This window comes from Mustela erminea, chromosome 8 (assembly GCF_009829155.1).
Source record: "Mustela erminea isolate mMusErm1 chromosome 8, mMusErm1.Pri, whole genome shotgun sequence".
Lineage (NCBI taxonomy): Eukaryota > Metazoa > Chordata > Mammalia > Carnivora > Mustelidae > Mustela > Mustela erminea.
This window is the reverse complement of record NC_045621.1, coordinates 26,474,164-26,496,667: the sequence shown is the minus strand read 5'-3', so window position 1 is coordinate 26,496,667 and position 22,504 is coordinate 26,474,164. Positions and strand designations below refer to the sequence as shown.

Below are 22,504 nucleotides of genomic sequence, written 5' to 3'. Positions count from 1 at the left end.
GAGGAGATGTATTGAGATTTAAGAAGCTGTTGTTCCTCAGCACAAGCTAGCCCAGAACAACCAAGCGCAGTGAGATGAACACAGTGTGTTGCTGCTGGTGGTGGGGATTGAAGGGAGGAACCGCGAGCACAGGCTTTGGCCAGTCTGCCTGAGACCAGAGGTGGGTTTGAGGGTACCAAGGTAGTCCTTCATGAAAATGGTTTCTTCACTTAGTAGCTCATGGGAGGCAATGAGCAAGAATATCTATTCCCTGTCACACAGCTAGAGAAGATGTTAAAATGAAAACCGTGTCTTGCACTAACAATCTTATTCGAAACAGAACTGACATCTACAGTCCTGCAGAAAATGAGGTGATGTATATTCTGCTGCTTTATGTTTCCAGCTGTTGCCTCCCTTCCTGTCTCCACCTCCCGTGACCATAAACCGCCTCAGGTAGAAGCTAGGCTTGTTCAATTTCAATGGTCAGTAGACCTAGTCTCCAATGGTGAAGACATGGAAGGTGTCCTTTGCTAAACAGAGAACAGAAAGAGATGGTCAAAGGCGGAGAAGTAAAATGATCAAAAACTGCTTCTTCTTTAAGAAAACACTCTGAAATCAACTAGAAGTTTTCAGCAACTGTCTTCACGCAATGGGGTCGAAAATGAGCTCAGCAGGGGGCATTCTCTTCAGCGGCTTCTCTCAATGCAAAAAGCTAGTCACATTAAAAAAAAAAAAAAAAAAAAAAGGCGGCCCTGCGCTATGGGCTGCATTAAATAAAAATCTTACTGGGAACAAGTAAATACCATAATTAATTTGGATAGCTTGCTCCTATGTCAGCTTTTAATCTTGTAGGTTAAAACCCCATATTACCCAAGACTTAAATTTTAGAAGAGTCATAATCCAACAAGCTTTTACTGAAAATTTACCCTGTAGCGGGCACTGGGCTACGTGGAAGGAGAGGAAGGCACTGTCTGTGTTTGTTTTCTTGGTTGTTAGGGGCGGGGAGGGGGTCACAGTGCGACGGAGAGAAAGGATGAGTTGAGTAAGGATGGCATGAAGACTGCAGGGATGGTGGGCAGAGACTGGGGACATGGGAAGGCACAGTCTGGGGGTAAAGGCAACAAATTCTGTCTCTGGCCCCTACCATCACTAGCTGATCATTATACCATGAGCCTGGATAGCCAAGGAAGAAAAGATCGTCTTCAGAAAGTGGGTCACTTGCAAATAGGATGGAGGTACGATTCACTCATGACGAGTTTTGAGGGACCATGACAACCATGTGGAATCTAATCTGGACTGATTCACGGGGAAAGTGCATTACGGATTTTGTTAAAGAAGTGTACAGCTTTAAATACATTTAATAACAGAAATTTCCTGCCTCAATAAGCGGCTAAAAATGGTTTGCAATTAACTTTGCAAAGCACTACAATTTACATTATAAGTACTTTGTTTGAATGTAAGTGGGTATTTTTAAAGTACTTGAAAAGTTTTTTGAAAAAAGTTCTTAAAAAATAAGGCAGACAATCTTATTTACATCACAAACTTGCACAGCAAGGCTTTTTCCTCAAGACGGCATGTGTCACAGGAAAGCAACAGCCACTTCTCCCAAGAGTCAGCATCTTCGATGCAAATAGTGGCTCAGTATGTTTGTCATTTGATCACAAAACAGGAATCCTGAAGGCCTAAACTAATAGGGGTCTTCAAGTCGGGTCGGAGCCTCTGCAGCAGGGGCTACAACCACAAGAAAGAAGGCAGGCATAGCTTGGGCTGTAGTGTCGAGGTTTACGAAGTTACAGCAGGACAACTGAGGAAAAGGAGAAGGGATGCACACTTGAGAGAGGGGCTGGAGTCTGCCGTTCTAACTCATGGCCATATGGACCCCCGTGGGAACAGAGTTTGGGAGTGCGAAAAGATGGACCTTGCGAGATGAAGGTCAGCCGCTGAAGGATAAATTCACTGCCCCGGCCACTTTCAAAAACAGAGATGAGAAAGAAAAAGTAGTGAATCTTCCCTTGGGTTTTCCGATTGTGGAAGTTCCAGAGCCTGGGTCAGAGAGAGCTACCAGGGTCCCAGGAAGCAAATGCCAGCCAGCCCGGCCCACACCCCAACCATCTGCATCTGCGAGGTCATCAACCAGGAGTTGGGCTTCCACCTCCCACAGCCACGCCAGACCCTGGCAGCTCAGCAAAGAGATAGGCTGTATCCCACCGGCAGGTCTGGATAGAGAGCAGAAGGCACTAGCAGCCAAGAAGGAGGAGCCCCCTCCCGAAGAGAAAGTGGCCCAGTCCCAGAAGAAAACAGCTCAGCTGAGTAAGGAAAAAAAAAGGAACACCTCGGCAAATAAGCAGCTGATTCTCCATGTCATCCTTTCTCGAGCTGTTTTTGGGGAAGAACACTGGAAACATGCACAGGCTCTGACCAAGCCAGTTATGGCTGCCTGACACAGCTCAGGAGACATGCTGGGGCCACCATGAACATGCTGCTGACACGGAGGGAGGCACGGCCACAGACAAGGAGAGAGGAAATCGTGGGGACTCTGGTGAGGAGCCTCTCTGCTGAGAAGGACAGTGTCCCATGCTCAGCTGGCTTGATCAGACTGATGAACGCTGACCGACTCAATGGGCCATCAGGAGGAATGGAGAATCGGTGAACAATGTCATTTAAACATTAAAATGTTCATTTTCGGGCTTACAAAAGTAATCCACTTTGGTGCACATTATTTTCCAATCATATATGAAAGAGAGGTGGGGTGGGGGGAGGAGGAGGGTTTGGGAAGGAGAGGGAGAGGGAGAAAGAAGGAATGAATGAATGAACGAATGATGGGAAAAATCTCACATCCTACTTTTTTCCCCACTCTTGTATTTCCCCAAGTCATTAAGTACTTTTTTTCAATTAAAAGAAATTGAGGTTTTAGAAATCAAGGGTGTGATTGCAACGGCATTCACGGTTACAAGTTCCCTCTGCCATTCTTGAAGACTGAAGCTGCGGAGACCAGAGCCCCAGAGGCACCTGCCCCATTGGCACTGTGTTCCTACAGGTAATCTGTAGGTCAGAGGCACCTGCCCCACTGGCACTATGTTCCCACAGGTAATCTGTAGGTCCAGGGCTTCTGGCCTGTCGAGCAGGCACAATTCACTGTGATGAGTCCATGTTTTGGCTGATGAGAGCCCACGAGGCAGCTCCAGATCACTCCCCCTCTGCCTGTTTCAAGGCCTCTGCTGTGTCTTCTGTGCAGAGGGTACAGGCCCCTGCCACACCCCAAGCTCACCTCTGGGCACTTCTCAGAGCTCCGGGCACCTATAAAAAAGCCACCGGTCCCCTTATTGGGAAACACTCCCCTAGAACCATAAGCGTTAAAGCTAGGAGGGACTGTTCTTATTCTCAAGGACACAGGAAGGTCAGAGTTAGGCGCAAAGCAGGACAAAATGTGGGTCTGGCTCCCTGGCCAGTGTGCTTCTGATCAACCATGGCCAAAGAGAAGGAACAAAAGGTAAGTATCAAAATCAGGGAGAGGGACAGGGTGGTGGGGGAGAGGGGTAGAGAGGGAGAAGAGAGAATAAATACCCGCTTGGCATCACAGTAGCGAAGTCCAAAAGCGTGAAACTGAGGGAAGAAAGTTGGCCTGACCCCGATGATCTGGGTGTAGAGCTCTGCAGGCCGGGACATAGCTGGTGTGCCAGACAGCAGAATCACCCTCTTCGCAACCTGGAAGACAAAGAGCCAAAGGTGCTGAGAATGCATAGAGGAGCACCTAGGGACTATCCCAAATGCCCCAGTAGGATTGGAGCTGGATGTCCAGGGAAGAACAAAATCCCCTGGAATGCAGTAAGAGTACCCCTCCCTTCCCGGACATCCTGACTGCTGGCAGTTCTGCTGTTTGCTCCTCTTGGAAACCAGGCAGATCTACATCCCAACGACTCCACAGGCTGGCCTCACTCCAGATCCTAGTGTGGCCCAAACCTGGAGACTCTAAGCAAAGGTACTGTGGCCAGAGAAGAGGAGCATACGTGTTCTGAGACCCTCATGGTGTGACCCATGTAAGCAGCAGGATGCCACACTTCAGGCTGGCTTTGTCACAAGTCCCTACATCAGGACTGAGCATGTGATATTGAATTCCAAACTCTCCATCTCCCTCACTGTGAGCGTCTTGAGATCAGGGCTGTGGTCACCTCTATCTTCTGAAGCACTTAAAAATGTTTGCTGTATGCTGAGAAATATTCCGCTACCCAATGTCCCTGGGGAAAACAGGATAAACTCCAAGAATCCAGCATTGGAAGAGGAAGTGGAAGTGGCGGGGAAAGCAGGTCTGACCAGCCTCCAGAGCGGATCTCTGATACCGGAGTTGAACTTCCAGTAAGATCCTGACACGGAGGAGCCGGCCTTTCTCACCGCCAGGAGGCAGAGTCGGGGTGGCCTGTGCACCAAGCCTCTCCCTGATTTTCTTCGGAGGGAAAAAAGGCTGTCGCTAACTCAGCTGCACAATGCTTTGACCCCAAAGCTCCCTGATTTCACTCATTTTGCAAGTAAGAAGGACTTTCAAAAGGGGGACACAGGTCCATTTACCCTAAACTCAGCCTGTGTGTGCAGCAGCCTGCTCAGCAGTGGGCAGGATGGAAATAAATGCTCGATTCCAATGACGAACTCCAGGTTCCTCACTAGCTAGACCCCAACCTGACCCGAGGAGATCAGACCTAAATACCGCACCTCTTCCTAAAATGGGAAGGAGGGCGAGAATAAAGGAGACACCCCCCCACTGTACGAGGACAGAGAACAGCCAAAAATTCTTGGAAGTAAAATCCATTTCAGCCCTGTTGTCTACAAACACCTTGTTAACCACTGTAACCTTGAGTTAATGAAGAGAGTATAAGGCAATGGCGAGCAGTAAATCACCTAGGGGAGGAAATGAGGTTTTCAAATGGATATGCTGCCTCATAAAATAAATAAATAAAGGTGCAACAGAGGGAAGAAAAATGTTTCTTTATAAATATACAATATATACAACTCCCAAGATGCACTTTCGCCCTCACAGTGACTGGCAATACCTGATTCCATTATGACAGGAGAGCTCTGAATTTCTCCAGCTATAATTTTCCACAGTTCAATTACTGAGGCTTCTAATTTCCTGCACGGTTTAATGCAGACTCATTAAAATAACAATGAGCTTCTCGAATGACGTCTGTAGCATCCCTTGCCTTGGCTCAAGACCGCTTCAATGAAACGGGGAAAATGAGAAGTCTTATCAATAAGAGAAAATCGGCCTATCATCCCAAACCGCTGCTGCTGTCTGGGGATGGAGCCTGGGCGGAGACAGCTCACTGATCAGGTGATGGAAAATAACTCCCAGATTCTCGGCTGGTACAGGACAGAGTTCATTCTGAGCCCATTCTCCTATACACTGACCAGACTAGGGGTGATGTGACCACTGAAGACGGACATTTGCGGATGCTTAAAAAGCAGAGGCATCATTATGGAAAAAGAAAAAGGCAAGCCTTGAAAAGAAACCAGAACAGCGTCTTTTATATTCTGGAATGATTTAGCCTGCTCCCCACGCAGCCCCAACAAGTTGGTACTGTCATCACTGTCGTCAAACGGTCTTTAATCCTGCCCAGCTGCCCGTGATTTGTGGGCACCCTCCACCTGGAGAACCTCCAATTTCGGAAAACAGAAATGCACAAAACTACGTAAGTCAACACAGAATGGAACACTTTACAGTCAATTCCTCTGGCTAACAAAAGAGCAGCACTCAGGAAACCCATCAGGGAGCAATGCAAAACAGTAATTTCTGTGTGATGTCTGAGAGAAATGGTGTGATTCACAGGAGCAGATGCCACTGGGGGCAGATGACCCTCAAAGACAGGTTCAGTCTCCTCAGAGATTAAGGTCATCAGTTCAGCCCTCAGGAACAAGTTGCTAGCAGGACAAGTTAGTGGATGTAATTTGCCAAGGAGAATCTAATCCAACTCAGAATAAATAAACTACACACAGATCTTCGATCAGCCAAGAGAATGTTCTGTTGCAAAGAAGAGTTGAAATTGTTGTAAGTTCATACAAGAAGCAGCCTGGGAATTCTTCATCACTTTCTGTTGTTCTATCTTTTTCCAACGTAGCCGATAACTTGCTTTACCAAATCATTCTGATTGGGTATAACACACCTCAGCAAGACTCAAGACTGGGGAAAGTCATGCGCCCCAAAGTCGCACCCTGTTCTTGCCCCATGTTATTTTTAATGGTACTCTAAATGAAGTCTGGTCTATAGGTGGAGTCCCTTGTGATTCAGAAGTACCGCTTGAGAAGGCTGGGGACATCAAAGAGAAGGTCTCGCCCATGCCACCCAAGTATCCTGATACACACAAGCCCTGTGTCACAGGGATGCTGGAGCTACGCTGTCACGAGTTCAGAAGTCATCATAAAATCTTCAAAAACAAGGAGAATGGCAAACACAGATTGGGGGCATGGGACCAAAAGTACACAGATCAAGAAGAAAGGCAGGATCACAGGCACAAGCCAAAAAGCAACAGAAGAGTCAACACCTGTGGTTAAATCTAAACCCTGAGAACAAGAGGGAAAACTCACTCTTCAAGAGCCATCCAGTGACTGGAATCTGGGAGAAGATCGAAATTCTTCCCTCTCTCCAGGACACCCAAGGCCAAACCAAGACGAATGGCATCATTATGGCCCCTGTTAACCAGAAGCCACTCCAGGGATCTGTAGAGGGCCACCTATGGCCCAATGATACCTCATAAATGGCCTTTCTGACTCTGGTTGGGTCAGCATATTTCACATAAAACGGTTCCTTCTAGGATCCAGGCTTCTCCCAAAAGGAAACAAAGCTCCAGTCACAAGTCTGAGTGCTACTGCCAGCACCAAACTGATTTGCACAGGAACTGGAGTGCTTTCAAGGCAAGCAAGCGTCATTGCTTTGACATTAGCGAAATACTGACGCTACGTAAAAGTTGACGAGTTCTGAGGGAAGAACAGAAAGAAGGATGTGACTATAAGTGTTCTGGTTCAAAAATACCAAAATGCATGAGAACACATCCAATGGCATAATTACAGCTAATGAAAGTTATGTTGTTTCAAGGCATGCAGGGGCATAGCTGTTATTAATCTAACAAAGAGGCTCAAATTAAATATTAAATACATTTTCTTCCTCTGGAAAAAAACAGTCTTTCTCCCTTAAGTGTGAGACTCCAGTAATTTCCTTCCTGATTCTGTGATAAAATGGAGGAAATTCACCAGAACAGCAGGACCACAAGGGACTCCTCCTGCAGCCTCGTCACACTGGGAGAGCCGACCCTCCCAATGACCCCACTTTCCCTTTGGGCTGAGAGGGGCCAAGAGCATCTCTTCTAGATGCGGGGACACTGGGTTTTCTACCACGTGCTTGCATATGATGTGAAAAGATGGTCATCACAGTACTGTATGTAATGGCTGAAGACTGGTTACAAACCCATAAAAAGGGAGCAGGTGATACATATTAGGATAGATTTACACAATACAATACTATCTGCAAGCATGAGGTTGAGTCATCCAAAATGAGGTGGGATGATTTCCAAGATACACTATTCACAGAAAAAAGGCTGGAGCAAAGCAGTGGTTGAGGAATACTGTAAGGAGAGAGGAAGGAAACATGCATGCACATGCTTAGCTGGGCACAGACGAAATTTTAGAAGTGAAAGTGAGAATCTGGTAACGCTGACCACTTTCTGGGACAGAAATCAAGCAATGAGGGGCCCAGAGGTGGGAGAAAGAGTTATTTTTCATGGTACACCCTTTTGAATATAGCATCTACTTAAGCTCCTCTAATGAAAAGGAGAAAAGAAAAAGCTCGTACATTTCAGGCCGCTCCTATTGTTTCATTTCACCAATCAATAGGGATGTAAAAAGGACTCTTCCCACAAAAAGAGAAACAGCTATTTAGTAGGAAAGGACAGTGGGAATCTGAGGGCTTTTTCCCTCTGGAGAAATAATCGAACACTAGTCTGGCAAGAAAAAGCACTATAAATCAAAGAAAAACTCAAACACATACCTCACTGCTCTAAAATAAGAGACTGACAACCTTCAGGTTGCAGTCTTATGGAGAAGACTGGGTGATTCGGGTTGAGTGGGAGTGAAGATGGTTATGCCTGGTCACACTGGACTTCAGAGGCATCGATCAAAAAGTGAACTCTTGGCCCAGCAATTCTATACATAAGAATCTGTCCCACTAGGTCAAAGTGTGCAAGCTACGAATATGGTGATGACGTTCACTTGCAGAATTATTTATAAAACAGCAAAGAGATGTCCCACACTAAGCGTTAAATTATGGGATACATCCATCGAGCAGAAGGCTCTGGAGCCATTAACAATGATGACCTTGCCCTGCAATGGACATGGTAATGGTGGATTCCTCTGTCGAAGGGAATTAAGGTGATTTGAATTTTGTTCCTCATAGCTTCCTGTTGCCTACTTCCACACATGTGTACATAAAAAACAGAACTATCTTGCTTAGTAGCTCAAACGTATAGTGCTGTAGGGGAAGAAAGACGTCACATTCCCCAGGGAACCACGACACCAGTTTCCTACAACCTAAGCCACATGTGCCCCACATGCACCTTTACGAGACCCCCACTTACAGGACACAATCTGGCCTGGCTAGCTCACACACTGTAGGATATCACCAAGTTACCTCATCATGCACATTTGCTGAACATGGCTTGAAACATTAACTCTGAGAGAACAGTTCTAGGATATGCACAAGTCAGAGGATCAAGAGGTACTAAATTAAGCCCTTATGTGGCTTTTCAAAGGCATATTTTACTTCTCCCAAGTCTCCTCTTGTTCAAAACCATTTAGGTCCATGTCTTTAGAGTATCCAGATCAGTGGTTCTCAAGAGAGAGGGAGAGGAGTGATCTGCCCCTCCCAGCGCATGTCTGGCAGTATCGGAAGACAATTCTGATTGTCACCACTGGTGTGGGGGTGGGAGGGTGCCACTGGCGATTAGTGCCTGGAGGCCTGGCATCCTGCAAAACACCCTACGGGGCACAGGACACCTCTGCACAGCAAAGAATGACCCAGCCCAAAGTGTCCACTGTGCCAAGCCAGAGAAACTGATCCAGATGAAAATGCAGCAGAGAAATGAAAGGTCTGGTTAGCAGAATGGCTCATAATGCCTCAGCCCTGCCTCCACTCAATCCCACCAGCAGCCTGGAATCCTGTGAAGTCAACATCTCAGGTGAGAGGGGCTTTGAGACACCTCCATAATCAGCAGGCTATGTTCATGGTCCTATCCTTCAGCGTGTTAACTCATCCAAGTTCTATAGCAAGTGCAGAATCATCTATACTAGGTAAGAGCTAAAAGATTGGTCTTAAATGTATCCATTTGAAATACACCCACGATATTAAAGATGTAAATATGGCTTTAAAAGGTCTGGCCTAGAAGTGTTATGTTTCAGAAACAAGTATGTAGTCCAGCTTGCCCAGATAGGCGACTGGTTGGCTCAGTCGGTTAAGCGTCTGCCTTCGGCTTAGGTCATGATCCCAGGATCCTGGGATCGAGCCCCATGTCGGGCCCCACATCCGGCTCTCTGCTCAGTGGACAGCCTGCTTCTCTCTTTCCCTCTGCCCCTCCCCCTACCTGTGCTCCCTTGATCTCTCGCTCTCAAATAGATAAAATCTTTTAAAGAAAAGCTTTCCTCTGCACCTGTAGTGATACACCCTACTTACTGCACAGCTGCTTCTAAGCAATCAGGGGCACAGATTTAATTCTAGGTATGGCTGTAATACTAGAACCACAGTAAGAAGATCTGTTAATGTTTCTTTACTTTCTTTCTTTCTTTTTTTTTTTTTTTTTTTTTGAAGATTTTATTATTTATGTTGTCAACAGAGAGAGACCGGGAGAGAAAGGGAACCCAAGCAGGGGGAGTGGGGGTGGGAGAGGAAGAAGCAGGCTTATCAAGCAGGGAGCCTGACATCGGGCTCAATCCCAAGACTCCAGGATCACAACCTGAGCCAAAGACAGATGCCCAATGACTGAACTACCCAGGCGCCCCCTTTTTCATTTTTTTAAAGATTTTTAAAATTTATTAGACAGAGAGAAAGAGCACAAGCAGGGGGAGAGGGAGAGAGAGAAGTAGACCCTCCGCTGAGCAAAGAGCCCAACGTGGGACTTGATCCCAGCCAAAGGCAGATACCCAACTAACTGAGCCACCCAGCTGCCCCTATCATTAACATTTTTTAAAAGGAAACATACTGAAGCCTCCTAAAAGAAGGACCGCCACTCTGAGAAAAACATTTCATTTCAGTGTGTCCATAAATATTTACAGGTAATGTGAGCAGAGAATCAAAGATTTTAAGTAAAGGACTTTTAAATCTGGAGCACAGGATGTAATCCTGCTTTGGAAGACGTATCATGTTACTTGTTATTCCTAAAACAAAAGAAAACAAAACCTGAATCGAGTAGACAGTTGTGGTTTACAGGGGAGTTGGAAAAATTAATTTTCAAATGTTAATAAGCTTCACCAACACTTAGCATATTTGTTTTCCCTAGTTGACGTACAACGCAGAGCTTCTTTCAAGCTACGAAAGGTGCAGTTTGAAAGTGTGGCACAACACAAAGGCTGCTTTAAGAAAGCACATGATAAACACGGACTTTTGTTTGCTCAATCTACATAAACCAAAGTAGATTCTCCCGAAGGCATCTGTGAGAGGTTTCTATCTGGTTCTGAGAAAAAGCAACTTTCCTAATTGTACTAGTGTTCCCCGATATTAAGAAAAAGCTCACCATAAAAAGATGGGATGGCAGTCTGGGGGCCTTCGCACTGTCTGGGGTGGGATGTGGGAAAAGAACACTCAGATACTGATGAGAAGCTACGCGAGGTCCACACCGCTGCCTGCTCTGAAGGCTCGGCCCACCGAAGCACTCGGGCCCCAACTGAGCCCACCAGAGGAAGGGCTCTAGATGGCTGAGCCCCTCAATGACCAAACAGGCTTAGGGAGCCCCGGGAAAAGCATCAGCTTACAAGGTACACCTCAGCTTTGTGGGGCTTCCTCCTGCTTCCCGACGGCCTGGTTCCGAGTCTGTAGGACTCATCTCCCTTGGTTCTTAGCAGCATGAGAGCTCTGCCCCCACAGAGACAGAGAAGACAGTTTCTCCCGGGCTGTTTAGACAGCACGCACTGGCGGCTCCCTCTCCCTTGTCCAAGAGCCTAAGAAGGACCTATAGTGTGGTGCCCATCTAGCCTGCCACCTGCAACAGGCCAGCATCTTTGAGAGACAAGAACCGCTGCACCGACCGCCAGTTCCTTAGCAAGAAGTTAGGAAGGAAAACAAGTCTGGCGCTGAAGCCCGACACAGTGATGGCCGGAGTCCACGCTAAGTCACGTCCAGCCCCTCCCCCCGATGGAAGCCCTTGCTCTCCTTGGCCCCCTTGCCAGCCTGAGCAAGATACAGCGAGCCCTCAGTGCTGAGCGGCCTCAAGCTCCACGCCTGTTCTCCGTAGGACTCACCTTGAGGAGGGGCATAGCTGCACGACAGCGGGCGGTCTTAATGTTCTTGAGGAAGTGAGACTCATCCTGGAAAGAAAGGGTCACACAGGTGAACAAGGCCAAATCCTGAGTGGATGATGGAGCTGGAGCCCACATTAACCTTGACCCTGACACGGCGCCACACTGGGGACACCTCCCTTGTTTTCTCATTCAAGGAAAGGGCTGTGGGCCTCAGTTAAGGACCCAGGTTCTGGTGCCGCTTCCCCACTTTATTCCGGGCAAGTCGCTCCATCTCTGGGACCACTGGCCAACTGGGAAGTGGGGTTAGTGACTCCGCCCGGCCCACCTTGCAGGCAGCCCTCAACGAACTGCCGCAAGGTGGTTTGCTGCTTAGTAAGAAACGCCTCACGTCTGCACAACACGACGCCAGAGCGGGCCCACTGTGTGCCTCGCCCTGGTGCGCAGCACTGGCGCCCAGCTACTGTCCCCTGGGGCTCACCAGACACCACAACCAAGCAGACAGCATTCTAAGTGCTGTCACTGAGGAAGTGTGACAAATTACTGTGGGAACTCGAGGAAGGGAAGGAGACACAATGCCCGTCCTCAAGGCACTGTCAGGTTTATCACACAGAGCTTGATTATAGGCAATCTAAAATACAGCATTTTCTCTTTCTTTTTTAAAGAATTTTTTTTTTTTTAAGATTTGCTTATTTATTTGGGAAAGAGAAAGAAAGTGCACAAGCGTAGGGGAGGGGCCGCAGGAGAGGGAGAGAGAAACTGAAGGAGACTCCACACTGAGCGTGGAGCCTGATGTGGGGTTCAATCTTGGGACCCTAAGAGCACACCTGAGCCAAAACCAAGAGTCAGGTGCTTTACCTGTGTCACCCAGATTCCCCAGATATTCTACTTCTTAGTAATCTCTATACCCAACATGGGATGCAAACTCACAATCCTGAGGTAAGACTCATGTGCTCTACCGACAAAGCCAGTCAGCCACCCCTATCGTATTTTCCAAAGCCAAATGAGTAACACGTTCTTAGTATTTGGTGAAGAAATTTCTATTTTGGTACACATTCAAATTACCTGCTATGGACCTGAGCACACACAGTATACATACAGATACATATGGACCTCTCTACGGTGCCAGTTTCTCCATGGATAAAACAGTAAGACACCGCTACCTGACTTACCAGGCTGCCGTAAGTCTTAAGGGCTAATACACATAAAGCCCTTAGAACAGTCCTACCACCAAGCCCAGTAAGCATTCAGTGGTATGGGCCACCCTTTGATGGGGACATAGAGGGGATCCTGGCTCTATCTCAAGAGGTGATCTGCAAGAAACCTGCTGTTCCATTTCAGCTATGATGAACCAATATGGTTCTCAAAAGCACAACAGAGAGGAGTGCAAGATGAACCCGCAAATGTCAGAACATCTGTTCCTAGAAACCTAGGGTGTAACATTCGTACTCCTGTACGATGAGCCCGCAAGACAGCCAAGAAGGAAACGGTTTATAGTGAGAAACAGCAGGAAAGACAGAGGATGGGGAAGGGAATGAACCCTTTTAACCAACGGGCTAAAATGTTCCACTAGTATAACTAACCACCAAGAGTGGCTTCCATCTGAATTCTCTTCTAAGAAGTATGACATCTTAGAGCTGACACTTTATTCCTTCCTGTAACATTTCTCTGAAATCAGAAGAGGACAGGGCTCTTAAATAACTGAAGACAAACTAACATGGGTGGTAAGTGGCCTGCCCAAAATCATCTGGCAAACTGAAGTGTTGAGCCAGACACACGATGCAGTCGGCTCCGATCAGTGATGACCCATCTTGCTGGCCTCATGCCTGTGGGCAAATCACATGAGCACTCTCAGGGTCAGTTCCATCGGTGGTGAAAAGGACACAGTGTCTGCCTCAGGGGCCTCGGGGAAGAGGGGCAATTACGCGTAAAGTCCCTGACACAGAAGAACACGCAAGAAATGAAGGCACTGGGGCACCTGGGTGGCTCAGTGGGTTAAGCCGCTGCCTTCGGCTCAGGTCATGATCTCAGGGTCCTGGGGTCGAGCCCCGCATCGGACTCTCTGCTCAGCAGGGAGCCTGCTTCCTCCTCTCTCTCTGCCTGCCTCTCTGCCTACTTGTGATCTCTCTCTGTCAAATAAATAAATAAAATCTTTAAAAAAAAAAAAAAAGAAATGAAGGCACTGGGACGCCTGGGTGGCTCAGTGGGTAAAGGCCCCTGCCTTCGGCTCAGGTCATGATCTCAGGGTCCTGGGATCGGGCCCCACATGGGGGGTGGTGGTCTCTGCTTAGCGGAAAGCCTGCTTCTTCCTCTCTCTCTCTCTCCCTGCCTCTCTGCCTACTTGTGATCTCTTTCTGTCAAATAAATAAAATCTTAAAAAAAAAAAAAAGAAATGAGGGCATGATTCTTCCTACATACTCGAGAACCATCACTGCCATCCCAGAATACTGCTTTAAAGGTCTGCATTTCATGTGTATGCGGACATACTCTCAGAGCCACAGCTGAATTTATGCCAAACCAGAAACAACTTCCCCAAAGACTCATTACCTTACAGCTGTGAAAACACACAGACATTTAAGTTTGTTTAGGCTAGGAACATAGTGTGGCTCTTATGTCCAAATGACAGCAGATCCCCGAGGACAGCAACTGTGCCTTCTTCCCTCCTCTGAGCTCCCACGAGACTTGGGCACTAAAATGTATGCTAATGCTCTGCGCGCGAGTCAGTCTGTCTACTGGACTGTGGTATCTTGGAGAACGGGGCCGACTTTCCTCCCTCCACACCCTCAGTGCGAAGCTGGTGCTCAGTGTTGGCCGAACCCACGGATGAACGAGCCTCCCCGACAGCCAGCCCCGTGCTGAGAAACCCACAGGCTCTACTGCAACCTTGTTGACTTTTCTGGGCCTCCTAAAAACACATTCCTTCCCCTCCTTCTAGATAAGACATGCACTACACATTCTGAGCCTCAGGATTTGGGAAGCCACTGTCAGCAGAGAATTCTATTTTTAAGAGAAAGAAAGTACCACGGGTTTTTAAAATTCACAGGTTTGAATAAAGAAGAACGTTACATATCATCTGGAGGCAGTGGATTCCCGTTTTGCCGAGAGGAAAAACAAAGGTAAACTTCTGAAAATCCTCCACTGTGCTCTGGGGCCCAGAACGTCCGTCAACGGTGAGCTGCTCTCCAGGTGGGAGCTGCATGCCTTTTCCTCATCTTTATTTGTGAGCCCCGTGAATACACTCAGTTCTGCCAAATGGCTGGCTCCAGGCCTTTCTAGACTTTCCTCAGAGAGGACTTGAGGAATGAAAAGCAGGAAAACCAGCTGACTGAAAGAGACACAATCTCATCTGAGAGCAGAACTTGAGTAAAGCCTACTTAAGAAAAAAAACAGACCAAAAACCCGTGGAAAGTTCAGCTGGCCCTTGGACAGCGCAGGGGTTAGGGCTGCTAACTCCCGCCTCCTGCAGTAGAAAGTCAGCATGTATTTCGGACTCCCCCAAAACTTAACTTCTCATCCAGAAGCCTTACTGATAACATGCACAATTAGCACATATTTTGTATGTTACATGATTACTTACTGTATTTTTCCAATAAAGCTAGAGAAAAAAATATTTTAAAAAAACATAAGAGGGGCGCCTGGGTGGCTCAGTGGGTTAAGCCTGTCTTCAGCTCAGGTCATGATCTCAGGGTCCTGGGATCGAGTCCCGTATCGGACTCTCTGCTCAGCAGGGAGCCTGCTTCCCTCTCTCTCTATCTCTGCCTGCCTCTCTGCCTACTTGTGATCTCTCTGTGTCAAATACATAAAATCTAAAATAAATAAATAAATAAATAAATAAATATTAAAAAAATATAAAAAATAAGAGAAAACACATTTACCGTACTGTGCTATATTTATTGAAAAAATTTGCCTATGAGCAGACCCACGCAGTTCAAACCCATGTTGTTCAAGGGTCAGCTGTACTTTTTTTAACGGGGGAGGGAGGGTGTATCTTTTTTGGCTGGAAAAAAACTTACTATTTGATCTGAGACACTTGGACAAGAGAGGCCACCAGAAGAAGGCAGTCGCCCCTAGTATTCAGGCTGAGGGCCCAGGGCCCCAAGCTGGCCTCTATCCATGACCTCCTGGCAGGGAGATGGGCTGCAACCCCCCAGCTCAGGCCTAGTAAATATTTGACACTTTTAAAGTGCTCCCCAGGAGATCCTAATATGTAGCCAGGGTTGAGAACTGCTATTTGAGATGAGTAAACTGCCAGTTTCCCACAAAATAAAGACAGTGATTTCTATTCTCCTAGAAACAGAGAGAAGCTCCAGGAGAGCACAGACATGAAAGTTCTTGGAGCTTTTAAGAAGAAAGTTTCCCCAGAGATAAAGTGCTTAAAGACTCTGCCAAGTCACTTACAATGATGACAACTTTAAAGGGGGTTTTTAGCTGTTTTTCTAACTTGCTCAGAAGGTCGAAACTGACAATGTTGACCAAGCCAGCCGTCAGGCGATCCTTGCCAGTCACCACGACGTTGATGCAGTCCGGGCTCAGAGACGGCAGCCACTGAAGGAAGGCCTGGGGACGACAGGGGAGAAGGAAACCTCGGGGATCTGGCCGGCAGCTGCCAGCTGGGACCCCAGCCCACCCATGAGCAGCCCTCTCAGTAGACAATGTTAACGCTTCCCGAAAAACGAACTCGGCGCCTTTCTCTCCACACGCCCCTGTATTTGCTGGCACCCTTAGGCCCATAAATTTAACAATCACCTCCACTGCCCTCCCACTCATCCGCTCCTTCATGTTCGGCTAACACCACACGGCCTGCCTTTGGTAAGGAAGCACTTGTTAGCAGTCACTGTACTGTCTGTGGATTTCAGACCTCGAATATCCAACTAGATGGCAAGTTTCTGCAGCGCAAGAATGGACTCTTTCTAGAAGAAATTTTATTTTTTTAAATTATTTTTTAATTAACATATAATGTATTATTAGCCCCAGGGGTACAGGTCTGTGAATCATCAGGCTTACACATTTCACAGCACTCACCATAGCTCATACACTCCCCAATGTCCATAACCCAACCACCATATCCCTATCCCCCCGCCCCCAGCAACCCTCAGTTTATTTCATGCGATTAAGCGTCTCTTATGGTTTGTCTCCCTCCTGATCCCATCTTGTTTCATTTGTTCCCTCCTTAACCCCATGACTCCCCTACCTTGCCTCTCAAATTCCTCATATCAGAGAGATCACATGATAACTGTCTTTCTCTGACTGACTTATTTCACTCAGCATAATACCCTCTAGTTCCATCCACATTGCTGCAAATGACAAGATTTTTTGATGGCTGCATAATATTCCATTGTGTATATATACACCATATCTTCTTTAACCACTCATTTGTTGATGGATATCTAGATTCTTTCCATAGTTTGGCTGTTGTGGACATTGCTGCTATAAACATTTGGGTGCATGTGCCCCTTCAGATCACTATGTTTGTATCTTTAGGGTAAATACCCTGTAGTGTGATTACTGGGTCGTAGGGTAACTCTGTTTTGAACTTTCTGAGAACCTCCATACTATCTTCCAGAGTGGCTGAGTGGCTGCACCAGCTTTAGGAGGAATTTTATAAAGGAATTTTTAGCAGATGCTGGTATATACCAAAGACATTGATAATGACAAATAAGTCAAGCAGAGAGAGTCAATTATAATATGGTTTCACTTATTTGTGGAGCATAACAAATATCATGGAGGACAAGGGGTATTAGAGAGGAGAAGGGAGTTGGGGTAAATTGGAAGGGGATGTGAATCACGAGAGACTATGGACTCTGAAAAACAATCTGAGGGGTTTGAAGTGGTGGGGGGGTGGGAGGTTGGGGTACCAGGTGGTGGGTATTATAGAGGGCACAGATTGCATGGAGCACTGGGTGAAAAAATAATGAATACGGTTTTTCTGAAAATAAATAAATTGAAAAAATTTAAAAAAAAATTAAAATTAAAAAAAATATATATATATTTATCACCTGCTCTCCTGCAATCTTGTCATCCCTAGCCCAAGCCAGTGCCTGGAGACAATGGAAGGCCACCAGGTTCCTGCATGTCAGTGGCTAGGTCCCTGGGCTGACACTATGGTGATGTTAAGGGCTAGTTCTTCCTCCAGTTTTGGTCCTGCTCTAAGTGACTGCCTGATTCTTTTTCTTTTTTTTTGAGAATTTTTGAGGGTGCTGTGGGAACTTAACCACATCAAATAAATATGTGTTGAACTCTTCGTTTTTAGAGGCAGTGGTGGAATACAGGTCACAAGGACAGAAAAAAAAAAGAGGTATTGCTGTGATGCACATTTTTTAAGTTTTGCTTTCTCTTCAGCTGGAAGGGCACGTCTGACATTTGCCCCTTCTCCACGAGTGGCTCATGGGGGAGCTTAGTAAGAAGCCAACGTGTGAGGAAGTGGCCAGCTGCCATAAAGAGCAGAGAGCTGGGAAAAGCTACGGACGATGAATTAGGTCTCCTTTCTCCACTAGGTTTGCTTCTCTGGGTTCATTTCACGGACGCCCTCTGATCCCTGGATTCATGGAAGACAAAGCTCACGGCCGAGTGCTAACGCGGTGCCCACATCGGGTTCTCCAGCTCTAATGGCACCGGCTGACAGTGACCATCCTGCCCACGCCACCTTCTCCAGGTGCACAAAACCTGAGCCAACAACTCAGGAGATGCCCCTTCAAAGTCCGACTACCAGTGAGCCTGCTGCTTCACCTCGGTGAGACTCAGTTCTGTCATCTACAAACGGGGTTGATACCGACTGCATCCAAGTTCAGACAGCTGCTATGGGATCCAGGGACATAAAGGAGGCAGCCATTACGAAACCTCTGTGTGGTACTGGCAAGCAGGGGGAGCAGCAGGGACATGAGAGGTGCTCAGGAAGCACCTGCTGCCAGACGGAGGCAAGTCTGAGCTCCTAACCCCTCTGCTTTCTTCCCTAAGGGCATAACCTGATTCTAGTTCAGAAAACCAAGAGTCTGGCCTCTGAAGGCCACCTCCTCTCCCTTCCTCCTTCAGCTGACACAGGATCTTCTAAAGCCCCCCCAGGCCCTGTCCCCAGAGTGTTAGTTGACTGCTTCAACACTGAGGACACTTCCTGGTTAAAATCACAACACAAGGGGGGCTGACCTGCTCCCAGGTGAAGCGCACAGATGACGGGACCACCACCAGGAGCGGCCACTCCTTCCGGTAAAAGGCTGCGATACAGATGGCTTGGATGGTCTTCCCCAGGCCCATGTCATCAGCCAGCAGCAGGCGGCCTCTCTTCGCTATGGCAAAACTGAAAGCAGACGAGGGAAGGACAGGGGCATGGCGCATCCGTCAGGGGTTAACCCGCCATCATGCCACCACGTAAAGCAATACCACTTGGTGTGGGCCACCGCAGTCCGCAGCACGGGTCCTGCTCCCCGGGAATGGGCAGACAGGAGCCAGCAGGGGCCAGCATGACAGTAAAAAAATATTCAAGAGTCCAAATAGGAACAACGTGGAATAGCAGTCAAAAGGTAGAGAGAGGCTCTAGAGGCAAATGGGTCAAGCAAGCCAAGGGAGGGAGCTTCTGAGAGGTGGGCCCCTCAGCCCAGTGCAGGCAAGACCTGGGGGAGTGAGAGAGGAGATTCGGAAGCAGCCCCTAAACAGGGGCCAGGAGGGGTGGCCTTGTTCGCATGAGAGGTATGCCTAGAAAGGAAAGTGGCATCAAAAGCAGACTTTCTCAAGGTCAGAGAGGGCATTTATGCACAGAGGCAAAGGGAAGGCGCTGGCAAAGACAGAGGGCGCTGCAGAAGAGAGGCGGAGGGAAGGACAGCACCAGGGTGTCCGCCTACCAGAGAGCACCAGCCTCAGCAGCTTCTCCTCCGCCAGCAGCTGCTGGGGCCCCTCAGCCCTCCAGCATGACAACTCTTGCTGACGCTTTGTGAAGAAGGGCACCTTCTTCCACTCTCTGGGAGCCTGAGTGGCCTGGGGGGGTATCCCAGCTCCACCGCTTCACAGCTGGGTGCCTTCCCGCAGGTTACCTCAGCTCCTGGTGCCTCAGTGCCTCAGCCATGCGATGGGAATAAAAGGGCCTGCCCCAGAGACCGTGGTCAGGGTTTAACGGAGTTCATGTTTAGGACACCGACTACAGGGCCTGGCACCATCGTATATGCTGGGAAGTGTTTCTCTTCTAACTACTACCCCACAGAAAGAAAAACAATCAAGATGAAGGCTAAAAAGGACTTGCTTGACTCACGAATGAATCAGTGAAAAGGGAAAAGGATCCCAAGTGCCAGATGTCTGGTCTCCTGCTCCAAACACCGGCACCTCTTCCATCTCAATTTCTCAAAATCTGATCTTTCGCCCAGAAACCCAAGAATAAGCCAGTCGATGAGCCCTTTTTCTTTCCTCCTCACACAGCCAAGGCAGCAAGTGTAGCCCCTTCTGATCAGCAGAAGCACGGCTGACAGAAGCTGCAGGGGCCTCTCTGAGCTGTCCGCCCTCCGAAAGCCAGCGCCCGCTCAGCAGAGGCAGCAAAATGAGCAGCGTGTCTGCGGGGGGCGGGAGCCGCCTCCTGGGCTCGGTGGATGACATCCATCACGTCACAGCGCTGCTCTGACGTCCAGCGACCACGACGGCCCACCAGGGCAGGTAGCAGCCCCTCTGCACCGCCGGCTGTGAGCACCCCATGACTTCAGTGGCAAGGAAGGGAGCTCAGAGTGGGGCCGCCTCGCCTCTCAGACAGGCCCAGCCTCTTCTCGGCACATGTGCTTTGGTTAAATCTTCTTGACTATCTCCAGGATCGACTTGCCACACAGATGGGGGAGCAAGTGTGGAAAAGATTCATTTTTTACCTCACTTTTTAGTTTACAGAACTGACCGCCAGGGTGGAGGGGGGGCACCTAGGCAACACACCTGAGTACCCTCTGCTTCGGCCACTGGCTTCGTCCCTGTGGTTTGTCCATCCAGGCATTCTCAAAGCAGAACAGACCCTTGAATTTTGTGGTCTTTCCTTTTCTCCTGCTTTGAAGTAGCCCAACTAAGGAACAAAGTGGACAAAAAAGAACAAAGGAAATGCCTGCCTAACAGAGAAACAAGCTGAACACCATTTCCGACAGGGCAGTTGGAGGACCACAGGGGCTGTGCTCATCATTACTTAATGTGGTTTTCAGCTCCAGTTCCACTCTTGGAAGCTCAGTGACTCTGGGCACATGACTGTCATGCTGGGTCTCACCTCACTCATTTGCTCAAAGGGACGTTTTAGACGTTACAGGAACCTGATCTAGATCTTAGAGACTTTACTACATAAATTTAAGGGTGTTTTCCTTGTAGCTCTTACAAGACCAATTTGGAACTGCCAGACCTTGTTCTTTAACACCCAAATCTTCCTCTTCAAAGAATGACAGTTAATAGCTGGATTTAACTGGAAGTTTCAAAGAAAGGCTGTAAGTACCACAAGAGAAAAGACGGAAGTGCTGGCCGGGCTCTGGTTCGGGCTCACATCAGTCCTGGGGGCTCCACACAGAGCCTCTTGGCGGTGACGGCTTAACTGGCAAGGCAGCACGTACCACATGGGCCCAGGATCTCTAATGGGGCCCAGAGGAGCTTGGGCACCAGAGACAGAGGCTGCCCATGGCTGGGGGTGGGCAACCTCTCAAGCAAGATGAAGTTGTGCAAAGCGAGTTATCTGAGATAGATGGAATTGGGAGGGAAACCCAGGGAAAGGGTGTGAACAGAGCTGGGACCACGGGAATGCAGGTGTGACTGCCCAAATCTCAGAACAAAACCCTAAGACAGTGGTCAAGCTTTTACCAAAACCTCATGAGCAGGCTGCCTGTGGGCAGGCTGTCTTTGTTCACCAGGTCCACAAGCACTTACTCTCCTTATCCTGGCTTACATCCCCAGCCACACTGCTGAATGACAGATGAAGCTTTTACCATCTCTTTCCTCTCCTTGGCCTCCAGTGTTTTCACTAGAAGGCAAGTTCAAACCTATCATTTGGCTTCTCCCGAGAAGCTCTGGAAAACAGGACAGGTCACGATGTGGGCATATCTTTTCTGTCTATAATAAGAACACCCTGACTTTCCTTTGGAAAACCAACACCTTCCACTCTCAGTCCAAGTAACTTGGGGACTGGGGCCCTACCAGCTGGCTCCAGGGATGGGCCTGTCATCCAGTCTCACCAGTAAGACTCCCCAGTCCCAGGCCACAGAGACTGGTCCTGGCATGGGCATCGGATTCCAGGCCCTTCAGTGTTGGGCCATCAGGAAAGAGAGCTTCCACTGGGTTGCTGTGCCCTAGCCGCCACACCTGAGGAGCACCTGGCTGAGAACAAAGCAAACAGAGGAGAGAGCCAAACTGAGAGTGGGACAGAAAATTCTGATGAGATCTCTGGAGACCCCTGGTTTTCTACCACGCACACTGAAAAATCTCTTTTCTTGAACCCGTTTTGAGTTGGGTTTCTGCACACCTGCGATCTAGAGTCCTGATTAACTCATGGAATTTGGAAATCAATGGTTGTAATCAGGCTTTGCTTACAGCACACCTGGTTGCGCAGTGCCTAGATGCTTCCAGATGTGCATGCAAGATGAGTGTTCTTAAAAGAGGGAGGAGCATCTGAACCCAGTTTGTGTGAGTCACGAAGTCCAGGAGAGAGGAAAACCCAAGAACCTACTTGACTCCCGCTCTCTGGAAGGGCAGCAGATTGGACACGAGCTTGGGGTCCACTCCAGAAAGGTCTGCCTCAGGGATGGGCTCTGTGAGGCAGGGAGACGTCTTCTCTAGCTGCGATGCAAATGCCAGGGTGAGTGTCTTGGGCAGAGGGTCCAGCTGAACTTGCGGAAGGCAGCGCACGCTCTGGACTAGGAAGGAGGACAGAGGTGTGTGACTTGGAGGTTAATGACCATGAGAGCGAAGGACCGTGAGGGGCTCTGAGATCGAGCTCAGTGACTGGAATTCTGCTGTGTGTCACCTTCTCAAAACTGTAACTGGAGAGAACACCGAGGGCTGACAGTCATATTCTGAGCAAGTACATAAGCCTAGAGACCTAAAGCTCCCTCTC

The 22,504-nt window shown here is 48.2% G+C and overlaps 1 protein-coding gene across 3 annotated transcripts in view; it reads right to left on the bottom strand.

The window, feature by feature from the left end:
- Positions 1 to 22,504, bottom strand: part of SMARCAL1 (SWI/SNF related, matrix associated, actin dependent regulator of chromatin, subfamily a like 1) — a 60,630-nt gene that overhangs the window by 23,512 nt on the left and 14,614 nt on the right. For all 3 annotated transcript variants that reach the window (XM_032354742.1, XM_032354741.1, XM_032354740.1), the window contains exons 7-11: positions 22,118 to 22,304; positions 18,604 to 18,754; positions 15,862 to 16,020; positions 11,467 to 11,532; positions 3,544 to 3,684 (exon numbers count right to left, since the gene is read on the bottom strand). In XM_032354742.1, the coding sequence (XP_032210633.1) occupies positions 3,544 to 3,684; positions 11,467 to 11,532; positions 15,862 to 16,020; positions 18,604 to 18,754; positions 22,118 to 22,304 (704 nt within the window). The remainder of the gene's footprint in view (positions 1 to 3,543; positions 3,685 to 11,466; positions 11,533 to 15,861; positions 16,021 to 18,603; positions 18,755 to 22,117; positions 22,305 to 22,504) is intronic.